The sequence below is a fragment of the Glandiceps talaboti genome, chromosome 6 (genome assembly GCF_964340395.1).
Source record: "Glandiceps talaboti chromosome 6, keGlaTala1.1, whole genome shotgun sequence".
Taxonomy (NCBI): Eukaryota; Metazoa; Hemichordata; class Enteropneusta; family Spengelidae; genus Glandiceps; species Glandiceps talaboti.
This window is the reverse complement of record NC_135554.1, coordinates 11,720,751-11,732,576: the sequence shown is the minus strand read 5'-3', so window position 1 is coordinate 11,732,576 and position 11,826 is coordinate 11,720,751. Positions and strand designations below refer to the sequence as shown.

At 36.5% G+C, this 11,826-nt stretch overlaps 2 protein-coding genes across 2 annotated transcripts in view; both read right to left on the bottom strand.

Moving 5' to 3' along the window:
* Positions 1 to 1,153: 1,153 nt before the first annotated feature.
* On the bottom strand, positions 1,154 to 4,531 carry LOC144436705 (monocarboxylate transporter 3-like). Its single transcript, XM_078125558.1, has 5 exons — positions 4,524 to 4,531; positions 3,472 to 4,094; positions 2,746 to 2,953; positions 2,257 to 2,421; positions 1,154 to 1,577 (listed from the first exon to the last, which is right to left on the bottom strand). The coding sequence occupies exons 2-5, from the start codon at positions 3,919 to 3,921 to the stop codon at positions 1,408 to 1,410; spliced, it is 993 nt and encodes a 330-aa protein (XP_077981684.1). The 5' UTR covers positions 3,922 to 4,094; positions 4,524 to 4,531; the 3' UTR covers positions 1,154 to 1,407.
* Positions 4,532 to 9,120: 4,589 nt separating this feature from the next.
* Positions 9,121 to 11,826, bottom strand: part of LOC144436840 (monocarboxylate transporter 12-like) — a 19,806-nt gene continuing 17,100 nt past the window's right edge. Inside the window, exons 4-6 of the mRNA XM_078125698.1 lie at positions 11,031 to 11,238; positions 10,449 to 10,613; positions 9,121 to 9,658 (exon numbers count right to left, since the gene is read on the bottom strand). Of these exons, the coding sequence (XP_077981824.1) occupies positions 9,483 to 9,658; positions 10,449 to 10,613; positions 11,031 to 11,238 (549 nt within the window). The 3' untranslated portion in view covers positions 9,121 to 9,482. The remainder of the gene's footprint in view (positions 9,659 to 10,448; positions 10,614 to 11,030; positions 11,239 to 11,826) is intronic.

Sequence of the window (11,826 nt, the reverse complement as noted above, 5' to 3'; positions counted from 1 at the left end):
TTCTAAAGGCTTGTTTATTACTGTGAAGATCACACCCTAACATTTAATTGTTCTATAAACGACACATGGACAAGAATACTATTCCCATAGAGGTTAGTCTAGTTAATTCCTGATGGACCGTATTTCGTTCAGCGTTACGTTGTACATAACACGGTCCGTCAGAAACTATAGACGACATGGATGACATGGGTAGATACTGCCATAATATTCCCAATAGTCACTCAATTTTACTTAGCTAGAAATAATGTCCACAGACTCAAATCTGTCAGCACGTCTCTACTGTGAGTTTTTTTGACGCTATTGGCCGGTCAGGTTTGTTAAGAAGCTCCATACACTAGCAATATTTGTGGCCCAATTTTAAACTATTATTGGAAACGATTGTCATGTCATCTAAATCTGTATTACTATGCATCAAACGCGTAGAAATGTGAAACACGTTTAGTGGTGGTGGTATGTAGTGCATAATGAAAAGGCGTACTACGAACATTTATTTCAAAATGAGCCCTGTGATATTACAATCTACGTACGTCCTAACCATGTAGTTCATATCATAAGCCTGCTTATATACATACATATATGTATCGAATACACTAGCTACACGTATAGCGTTTATGTACGTATTGATTGCAAGCACGGTAGATTTGAATATTCATTTGTTTACTGCCCGGTTATCGGGGTGAACTCATGAATATATTCTGAACTAAATGCAAATGTATTCAAATCACTTCCGACTCGCAATCTGAACTATTTTTCAGATCGAGTATAATCCGATTAGACAGGCGCTAATGGGAAAGTACAGAAACGTCCACCTCATCAGCATAAAAGTACAGAATTGAACTCAATCTGAACTATAGTACGGAAAATGACGTATTCTGTACTAAAATCTCTACTAGTGCAAGGCGGGGGTCTAAATCTTTTGGTCTTGCAGGCACAGACTGGTTGGAGTACTACAACCGTGAGTGGTTGGTCACAGTATAACACGAATGTCACGTTTTACAGTCTACTATTGTGTATATACGCGAAATAAACTGTCACAGCTATATAACTATATTTAGTAAGTATTTTTAATAGCTAAGATTATTAAAGTGTTTACATGGTTACTTTGAAATTTTGCTATTGATTTAATTTCAGACAGAATGAATGAATACCACAGTTTCTCATAGTTAAAAGAAAGAATTAACAGCTATTTCATGCATGTTCAATAAGTCCATGATAACAAATTAAGCACACACGTCGATTGATAAATCGTCTCAAAAGATGAAGGTAACACAACAAAAAGTGCGTTTGTGAATACGAAGTTCTTGCTGTCAATTGCAAGATATACAATTAATGTAAAGACAACAATTGTTATAGTACTTTTTTTAGATTTTCAAACTTGTATTGCTGCACAAGTGGGCATAGATTCATTTATATATATGTATCCTTATGTTCAGCCTCTTTAGGTTTTTGTCGTTTCTTTTTCGACTTGTAACTGTCAACTATTTGAGCCAGGAAAGCACAGGTTGCTGATGTCAGAAACATTCCAGCGATGAGATAGAAAGCAAGGTCGTAATTTCCTTTAATATCTCGTAGCCAACCTGTAATGAAGAGAATTCATATACACGTCAAATGATTGTCAATCCTATTCGTATTATGTTGTCAGTTCTTTTTTGTGTAAACGTGTCTGCAAGCACAATATAACATGCTTGCAATAATATCCCTAATTTAATATTTTCGCCTCTGCAAAGTTCATCTTCAAGTTATATATCTCCAGCCAGATCCCCTAACGAGCCTCATCAAACCCCAAATATTAATAATGAAAAAACAGTTGTGTGGATTGTTTGCTCTAAACCAAAAGACATGTCATAAAAAATTGCACATAATGTATACACTATGGTATGGTATGATATGATATGATATGATATGATATGATATGATATGATTATTACATAAACACGTTCAAATCTTCATCTGTGTGACGTTAAACAGGGCAGATCAAACCCCATGGTCCATAGCTACTTATCGAGTCTTTATGCACCTTGATATATACATTCTGTAAAAGGCAAATGTTTGTGTTGTTTGATTTATTGTGTAGTACATAACTATGTTCGCAATGTCTTTGTAACAAGTTTGAATAAGCTGATTACGGTATTATACAAGCATGATTTCCTTGACTCTTGTTCAATCTAACCAGTATTGCTTTAGAAGGTGGGGTAATCATATAATCCAGGATGTTCATACATTTTTAATAATAGATGGAAGAGGATGACCACTTACCTACAAATGGTGCACACAGAAACGGGGAAATGGCTAATACTGTCAGATAAAACATGTTACCACTGTCCAAGTGTTTTATACCAACTATTTGACGTATGACAATGGTGAAGATGGATGTATAGCAAGCCATACATACACCAAACAGCACAGCGAATATGAGCTGGCCTGTAAAGCGAAATTAAAAACAATTAGATGTATTGGCATGCATGTGTTGCATACACATACGCGCATATGTACATACATACATACATACATACATACATACATACATACATACATACATACATACATACATACACACACACATACATACATACATACATATATACACATATACATACATACACACATACATACATACATACATACATACATACATACACACACACACACACACACATATATATATACATACATGTGTCTGCCTGCCCGCCTGGCCACCCGCCCAATCGTTACATCGTTATGTTTGTTTAAATGATTGTATTTCACCTGTGTACGAAGTAGTGTGTATGCTGACGACAGTCACAACTCCAGCTCCTGCAAAGCTACCTCCAAACAGTGTGGTCGGCTTTATCTTGTGTGCAACCCTTCCAAGAACTCCCCAGAATATCCGTCCGAACAACTGAGTCAGTCCCATTATTGCCGGTAAAGAAGAACTGAGTAAACTCGTTATACCATAGTCTCCTCCTCTTTTAACCTGTTTTAAATCAAATGGTAGATTAATGCACGTTTGCCATATAAAAAGCATATTAGGACGTATTCTAACCTAAACCCTAACCCCAAACCCAACGCACGAAGGGACGGACGGACGGGGGTCTTTGCAATAGCATGTATGTGTGGGGTTTTATTCGGTTAAGATAGACGCAAACTAAAACTATTGTTTGTGACCTGTTGATTTGAGCTATTGAGTGGACATTGCTTTAATTGCATGCACCCGCAATTGTGTGGTGTTTCTGATGACTTCCACGATCAGTCATTGTACATGGTTGGGGACTTCCAGAGTTTATTATAGTGTGATTACATACCCTCAATAAAGGTACCACTACCACCCACTTAATTGTGTAATCTACCACATTGATTGACAGTTTTAGAGTTTGCCTATTTTGATTAGCTGACAGTTCAGTTTTCCTAGTAGTAACGTCATTGTAAACTTAAAACATTTGTGTTGCCTTAAAAATCACCGAATGTATTTTACATGGTTATAATTCAACTTACAATATGCGCCAATATCGCAAAACTTCCACCCTGGTGTCCAAATGCACACACAAGTACCAAGACAAATGCCACGTTCTTGAATAAAGAGGGGTCAAACGTAGATAGAAAACTAGTCCATAGTTTAATACAGTATTCCTTGTAATGTCCATGACAATACTTTTTTTCACTTTCTCTTGCTTTGTCATTTTCAACGACATGGCGATACTTGTAACTTTGCTCTCGATGCGAGCATTTCTCAGATCCGTTCCTTTGGCAATCGAAATTGCTGTTGAATTCATGTAGCGTAGTGTTTGGAATGTTACTGTTATCACATTGTACATCGTGAGGAGATGCTGTACATACAGATTGTAATTCAGTACTTGTTTTCTTGTTTGTCCGATGATACATTTCGATAGGTCTGTACAGTGCCCCAGCAATACAAAAATGAAGGTTTAGAGCTGCGAGTATCATAAGTGTTCCACGCCATCCATATTCATCTAGGAGAAGTTGTGTCCCGAATGACAGTACTAGCTGTCCAGCTCCTGTCCCTGATACGGCCAGACTGATGGCAAAGGGTAGCTTCTTGCTGAAGTATTTACTAAGAATTCCAAACGCTGTTAGTTCAGGCTGCCAGAACCAAATACCTTTCATGCAGCGAGACAGAAGGAAAATATGAAGACAGAAATACGTTAGCCATTGCGCGCGCGCGCGCGTGTGTGTGTGTGATGCGTTTCCGTCGATATTAATGACACAGATAGATAGCTAAGCAAGCGGAAGGAATATATGACAAAAAAGTGAGCCATTGCGTGTGTGTATGTAATATTATGTAATATATATATATATATATATATATATATATATATATATATATATATATATATATATATATGTGTGTGGGTGTGTGTGTGTGTAGGTTTGTGATTCGTTTGCGTTGATATCAATGACACAGATAGATAGACACCAGCATCTTCAAAGATCATGTTTGCGCATATCTTAATTGAAATCTCAATTGATCATTTCTGCACTTGCGTCAAAAGCTGCACATGCGTATTTATATGAAATATAAGACCTACTTGTAAAAACTCCATACAAAATATACACCTGTCCGATGCTTGTTGCGAACGAGGTTGCAAATATACCAATGGATGTTAAAATACCAGCTAGCATTGTAACTTTGCGGTAGCCATATCTTTTAGAAAGCGCCAGTGAAAGTGGGTAGCCCAAAATTCCGCTACCAGCAAACAAAGCACCTATCCATGCTGTAATACAAACATAGCTGTCATGATAAAGTGGAATAGATATCTGAGACTTAGAGTATATATTGAGATTGTGTCCTCCTTCCTAAAATTGTTTTACTCTTGTATTCATCCGAAGCAAACAAACAAACAATGAAAATTCAAAAAATCTTAAATTGTTTCGTCTTGCAGGTTCATAGTAGCTGATGGTTGGTTGGTTGGTTGAAGGAGGGATTTGTGACAAGACATTCAGATTTCCGAGTCATTCGCTATATTAGTGTGGATGTGGAGAAGTTTGCTTTCTGTCTGAACTTTATCTGAGGTGTAAATTTGTGTTGAACTGTTTGTCTAGAGTGTCTTCTCGGGTAATTTTTTGATTTGTCCATATATTGGACATTGCTCCGTTTTATTTACTTTATTGCTATTGTAATTTTTGACTGTTGTACTCTTTAAATATGATCCTATTAAAACACTCAACTGTCGTGTCACCGAAAAGCAAGGTTGTCCTAAATAAAATGTGTCATTAATAAACAATGCACAGCTTGCACATTTAGTGACATGCCAAGGAAATTGAGTATCATATCTAATCTGGCAAAAATTAGACTTGTCTAAACGTAAGGCTATGAATGTTACTTTGAAGCTTGAAAAAAGGGCGTTTGTTCAGTATGTGAAAACATTTCATTCAAAATTTGTCCAGTACATAGACAACATGAGTTGTGCGAAAACAATACATGAAAAAATGTTGTGAAATCCGTGATGTGATAAAATGTCACAAGAAATGTTGATCAGATACAAGTAAGAACACGGTTTGAGGAGGAAAATATGCCAAACCCTACCGCATTAAAGTATCATTTGTTGAGGTCTTGCTTTGTATCTAAAATATGGAATTAGTCACATCAAATTACGATAGTATTACCAGATTATAATAGTCATGGTTGTATTGCTAATGGTAATTTAAGTATCTTGTGGGATTCAGAAGAAAATATAGCAATTGTTAAAGATACTGTTGGCAAATACACAAAGGGTTGTAAATGTAAAGGGGGATGCAAAAACAAACAATGTGGTTGTGTGAAAAAACGTCTTAAATGTGGACCAGGATGTTATTGTAAAAACTGCGAAAATTGTGAAAGCAACGAAGGGAGACATAGGGGAGAGAATGATATGGAAGTGGATGACATCGTGTTAACAGAGGGTGAAAAAATACTTGACATTATTGATGAGCTAGAAACTCTTGTACAGTTTGAAGAAGAATATAATTTACCAGAAGAATGTGTGTTTGAGAGGGAAGATGATGTGGATGAGGGCGAGGACGGAGATTGGGATGATAACGATTTTCAGTTTCAAGAAAATCAAACATAACACCTAATAAAAAAATCGTGTGGTTCCGATTATTACATTTTAGCATAGGTGGGGTACATGTGTAGGTAGAATTTTTAGTCTATTTTATTATATATTTTTTCATGTGTGAGTGTCTAGTTCAGGGTTTCCATTGTTTTGCAAATGGTCTCTGTGTTTTTCATTTCTTCCCATCAGCCATTTCAGATTGGAAGAACAGTTTTATGTATTGTCTTCCTAGGTTGGTGTCAGTTTCCACATCAATTATTTCTCGTGAGAATTCACATCTTATTTTTTCTCGAATACGTACAAATAATTTAGGGCCAGCAGTGAAAAAGTAGGTGGGGTTGGGTAACCGGAACCAAAAATTATTTTTTTAGGCCTGAGTAAAGAGTTATCAACGTACTAATAGCTTCTGTTTTGAAAATGGTGTTTTGGTTGCATTGTTACTTTCTGATGTTTTCAAGTTTTCTAGCTTGGTCTTGCTGTTCACTTTTGGTATTTAAGTTACGATGTTACCTGTACGTGAAAAGTACACATCAATATCCCCTTAAAAATAAAAATAATAATAAAATACTTTAAAAACACTAAAAATAATAGTAAAAGAAATATAAATGTAAAAAAAATTAATCTAAAAAATTAACCCAAAAGACTTCGAATTGGATTGACAAAACCTAAGCCACGATGTAAGCTTATAACGCAATGTTCTCTCGCTATGTATGAAAATGGGACAGTCTGGTACAACAGCCCTGGATTATGATGGCAGTATAAGCTTATATGGGAAAAAACAAACTGTTAGGGTGTCTTTATGTCTGTGGTCATGGACAAACTCGTAAACAACAGCGTAAAAACATCATTCGTTCCATATACACGTGCGTTATCCATTTCCTTGCATAGAGCGCAGAATTCAATAGACATATTGGTCTCTGCACGGCGTCACTTAATCATCATGCCGCAAATATATGCAATGTATCGTACGGCCTTAAACTTTGGACCAGCTACTATCGATGGTACAGGGAGCAGTTTCTGAAAGTTTCGTTGCATCCGCTTCGGCACGGATAATTGTGCCATCGTAAATGAATTGCTTGCTCTCTAGTCAAATACTTTACAGAATCTTAGTAAATGGTTTATTGTCAATCGAAATGGCTATATTTCAAAGAAAATTTTCATTCTGTTTGAATACACGACGTAGTTTCTGAGACCGTACGCCGGTTCCCGTAACTGACACACTTCCGCATTCAGCGAGGTAGCGAAAACGAGGCGCTTAGACAATGTAAAATATGCTAATTCGGTACATAGTTTAGTAAAAATACGGAATTTACTAAAATTATGAATATGTCATCTTCAACAATTATAACATTCCTACCTGTGTCAGCTTTCGACGCTCCAAAGGCATTCAAAAATTCCACATACAAAACCCCAAAAGAATATGCCTGTCCACCGATGAGAAAGAATACAATAAAACCACCGAACGTTACTACCCAACCATATCCACCGTCCGGAGGGTCACAGTTATACTTCATTGACTTATAAGACTTAGAAGTAGTCATTGTGTAAATGCAAGATAAAATGTCGTGATATCGGATATAACAGTGCGCGAGATCCTGGCAGTTCTCTTGCAATCTTGACGTTTCGCCTCATACCCTAGGGGCAGCTGGAGGTGAAACTGTCTGGGTCGAAATACTAGTATTGCAAGCAGAAGGTCAGACATGCGCAGACACTGAATACATAACCACCTCTGCATTATATAGACAGGGGTCGTTGTTTCGTTAGTGCCAACCACGATTACTATTTGAATAGTCTAAAGAGCACCGTAATAAGTAAACCGTTCATTTTTTCCCTTTAAGTATGCCGTGTATATCAATGTTGCGGGAAAGCAAAAAGAAAGCCGTACATGCGCATTGCGCAAATGTATGACCTTACATTAAATATGAGGTTATACACGTCAGGACTATGTAATTGATATATTTTAACATGCGATAGGTTATGGCCTGTTAAACATGTTTACATTTCATGTTGTGGATTTGATAAGATATTAGTAATGAGGCAAAGGTTGTATTTGGACTGTACATGCTACAGAACATGTAGGATTGGTTATATAATGAACAAGAAGTAGTGTTATGTTGTTGTTGACGATGACAGCATTAAACATTATTAGGTGAGTGGTTCAACGAGAACGAGAACGACAACGAGGACTACATGTACAACGACGGCAATGAAGATCATGTTGATGATCATGATGATATTGTTGTTGTTGCTGCTGCTGCTGCTTGTGGTGGTGGTGGTGTTGGTGGTGGTGATGACGCTGATGTTGTGGTTGAAAGCAATGACGATAGAAACAATACCAGAGTAAATATATTTGATATCGAGATGACAGTTCAGTATATTTATATATATACGCATGCATTTAAAATTTATGTGTTTGAACAGGCTCACTCCCCTTCTTATTCCAATGTACACAGTGCTGTCAATTAATGCTTGGCATCGTGCTGTTTGTAATATTGTTGACAAGTCATCATTTAAAAATAAAAATCACAATGTTAGTGGCAACTACACGTACGTGATGGGCACATTTCTCTTTGCAAGGATAGAAAACAATTAACCCTATACGTGTACACTAGTAGCATGCTTACAGGGCTAGACTCAGAGTTAATGAGTGTTCAGCCACTCATTCGCGCAATTAAAATACCAGTAAGTTTCTGATTATGACGTAAATGACAATTTTAATGTCCCTTTTTTGTATTTTTTTACATGTGTAAAAATTTGTATGTTTTAACTGTTGGTGATGCCTAGAAGTTTGAACTCCGAAGTTAGAAATTACAATTTCAATTAATATAGATATTACTAATGATAATATTCTTTATATTGACAAACAATGAAGAGAAGAAAAATAAGTAAAGGAAATCGTGAAAGATAGTTATGGAAGTACGTACGTTACTGTTGAAATTATGCCTGATGTTGAAGGTGGAAATATTGTGGACCTCGGCGTACATGGCGAGCTCATGCATTCAATAAGTTCATCAATGCACTAAATAAAAGATTTCAGAATGAACAAAATCTGTGACTTAATGAAAAACATAGACTACAGCGGACACACCCATCCTGATAAATTGCTAGATATATAGATGATGGCTTCTCTGAAGAATCCATAATCGATACTACTAGATTCCACTGGCTTCTCAATATCTAAAAGAATCCATGACGCTTTTTGTCGTGCAGTGACTGCTATTTTTGATTTCCATCCTGTTACTTATGTAATAACACATTCAGTCTATCACAGTTTTCTCGTAGTAATAGTAGGCACACCCATTCAATATGATAAACCAACAAAATAACGAAAATGAAGTGAATACTATAAATGTGGGATCATTACGAACACACACTTCATAATTGGGGCTACATTACGACGTTAATATCGTGCAATGTTATTTTTTTTATTTTTTTTTATTTTAAAATTAATTTTCACTCTGGTACTGCTGTTCTAGTATATTCAGCTGCTTTCAGTTTTCGTCTTTCTTTTTTCTTGTTGTAATTGTCAGCAATTTGAGCGAGGAAAGCACAGGTTGCTGATGTCAGGAATATTCCAGCGATGAGATAAAAAGCAAGGTCGTAATTTCCTTCAATATCCCGTATCCATCCTGTAATGATGTGAATTCATGTTTATGTCAATTGACCATTAATGCTACGGTTTAAAATGTCAACTGACGGTTTGTAAGAAAGGCTGGAAGGATTATATTGGAATTTTCTTTCGTGAATTTTTTGATGATGTGACTGAAATTAATTACCTAACGGAACGCCACTAAATATTATTATTTACGAAATTCGTGCGCGGAAATTGGCTATGTCATTTCCATCCCATATCTTGGGGTATATGTCTATCTATCTATCTGTCTGTCTGTCTGTCTGTCTGTCTGTCTGTCTATATATATCTGTCTGTCTGTCTGTCTCTGTCTGTCTGTATGTATGTGTTATCGTTTTCTCAAAAACGACACGCTCTATTCTGTAACCTTTTTTGAATTTCAATTGAGCTAGTCATTTTAAAGAAAGTGATGACATACAAAGGCACAGACATCACCATACTGTAACCTTCCCCACGTAATTTATTGATGGGAATTTCGGCAACATTTACCTAAGGTATGGGATGACAATTACAAACACAATTCATATTATACGACATGGTAATGGGATCGATATACGCCATAGCCAATATGACGAAACTAGATTGAAATATGTGTGCCAGGTCATGCTGAGGGAAAACTACTGCACGAGTAGAGCACGTGATTTATATAAATCTATACATATGATATATAATAGGACGTGATACTATAGGAATATGGCCAGTGTATAAATAGGTCAGAACAGTACCAGCTTGTGCAATCAAGAATATCTGTTTACATAAATACTTCGCATTGAAGCATTAATACCTACCTACAAATGGAGCACAAAACAATGATGCAATGGCCATTACTGTGAAATAAAACATATTCGCACTGTCGAAATATTTCATACCAACTATCTGACGCATCACGATAGGGAAAATTGCTTTATAGCAAGCCATGCATATCCCAAACAGTACCATATAGACCAGCTGACCTGTCAAAAGAAAAAAAAAGAAAAAAACCCCACATGCCTAAATGCATGCAGCTAGACAGCCGGCCATACATACATACATACATACATGTACGTACATGCGTGCGTGCATGCCATACATACTTACGCACGCACACGCACACACACACACACACATACATACACACATGCACACATACGCGCGCACATACATACATACATACATACATACATACATACATACATACACACATACATACATACATACATACATACATACATACATACATACATTCATGCATACATATTTACATACATACATACATACATACATACATACATACATACATACATACATACATTCATGCATACATATTTACATACATACATACATACATACATACATACATATGCAGATAGTAAGTGGTTAGGGTATTTGACCTGTATACGTTGTAGTGTGTATGCTAATGACAGTCACAACTCCAGCTGCTGCAAAACTACCACCATATAGTATAGTTGGCTTCATCTTGTGTGCCACCCTTCCAAGAACTCCCCAGAATATCCGTCCCAGGAATTGAGTCATTCCCATTATTGCCGGTAAAGAAGAACTACGTAAGCTTGGTATACCGTAGTCTCTTCCTCTTTTTACCTGTGTTAAGTAAAATTGAATAGTTATTCAAAATTGTCAGATGACAGTTTTTCATTCCATCCCTAATCCGACCTCTCAAGCGAACGGACATCTAATCCCAATTGTAATCGCCTACCCCTGGAAAGAGGGCGCAAGTAATTACATTATAGTAAAGTAAAAATGTTTGACCAGTAGTTGATTGGCTATTCTCAGTAAAGGATACAGACTGTGCAGTATATATAACAAGAACAACTTATGGTGCGTAATTAAGGCCAAAAGCTGTCTCGTCAGATGATGTATTATTACAATCGAATGATGTACCATTACCGTCAAATGATGTACCAATGCCTTCAAATTATATATCAACGTGAACGAATGATATTTCGTCAAGTGGGGCACTTTGGATAGATGACAAGTCATAGTGCAGTTGAATCAGAGCGTATGTTGGAAAAGCACCTTATTAGCACACTTTGGAAGTAAATATTAGTTCAATTGACCACTTCACCCATCACAGAGCTCTTAGAATTGTATAAACCATGGTTACTAATCTAGGTATGCTTTTGACAAGGTATTCATGCGGTTGCACACCGACATTGCTTCAAATGTGGG

What these genes read in the sequence shown, in the direction of transcription:
- LOC144436705 (XM_078125558.1), bottom strand. Translation starts at nt 3,921, where the DNA reads ATGATACTCGCAGCTCTAAACCTTCATTTTTGTATTGCTGGGGCACTG. An exon ending in TTGCGATATTGGCGCATATT is followed by an intron (nt 2,954 to 3,471) that starts GTAAGTTGAATT and finishes GATTTAAAACAG; the next exon opens with GTTAAAAGAGGAGGAGACTA. An exon ending in ACACACTACTTCGTACACAG is followed by an intron (nt 2,422 to 2,745) that starts GTGAAATACAAT and finishes TTCGCTTTACAG; the next exon opens with GCCAGCTCATATTCGCTGTG.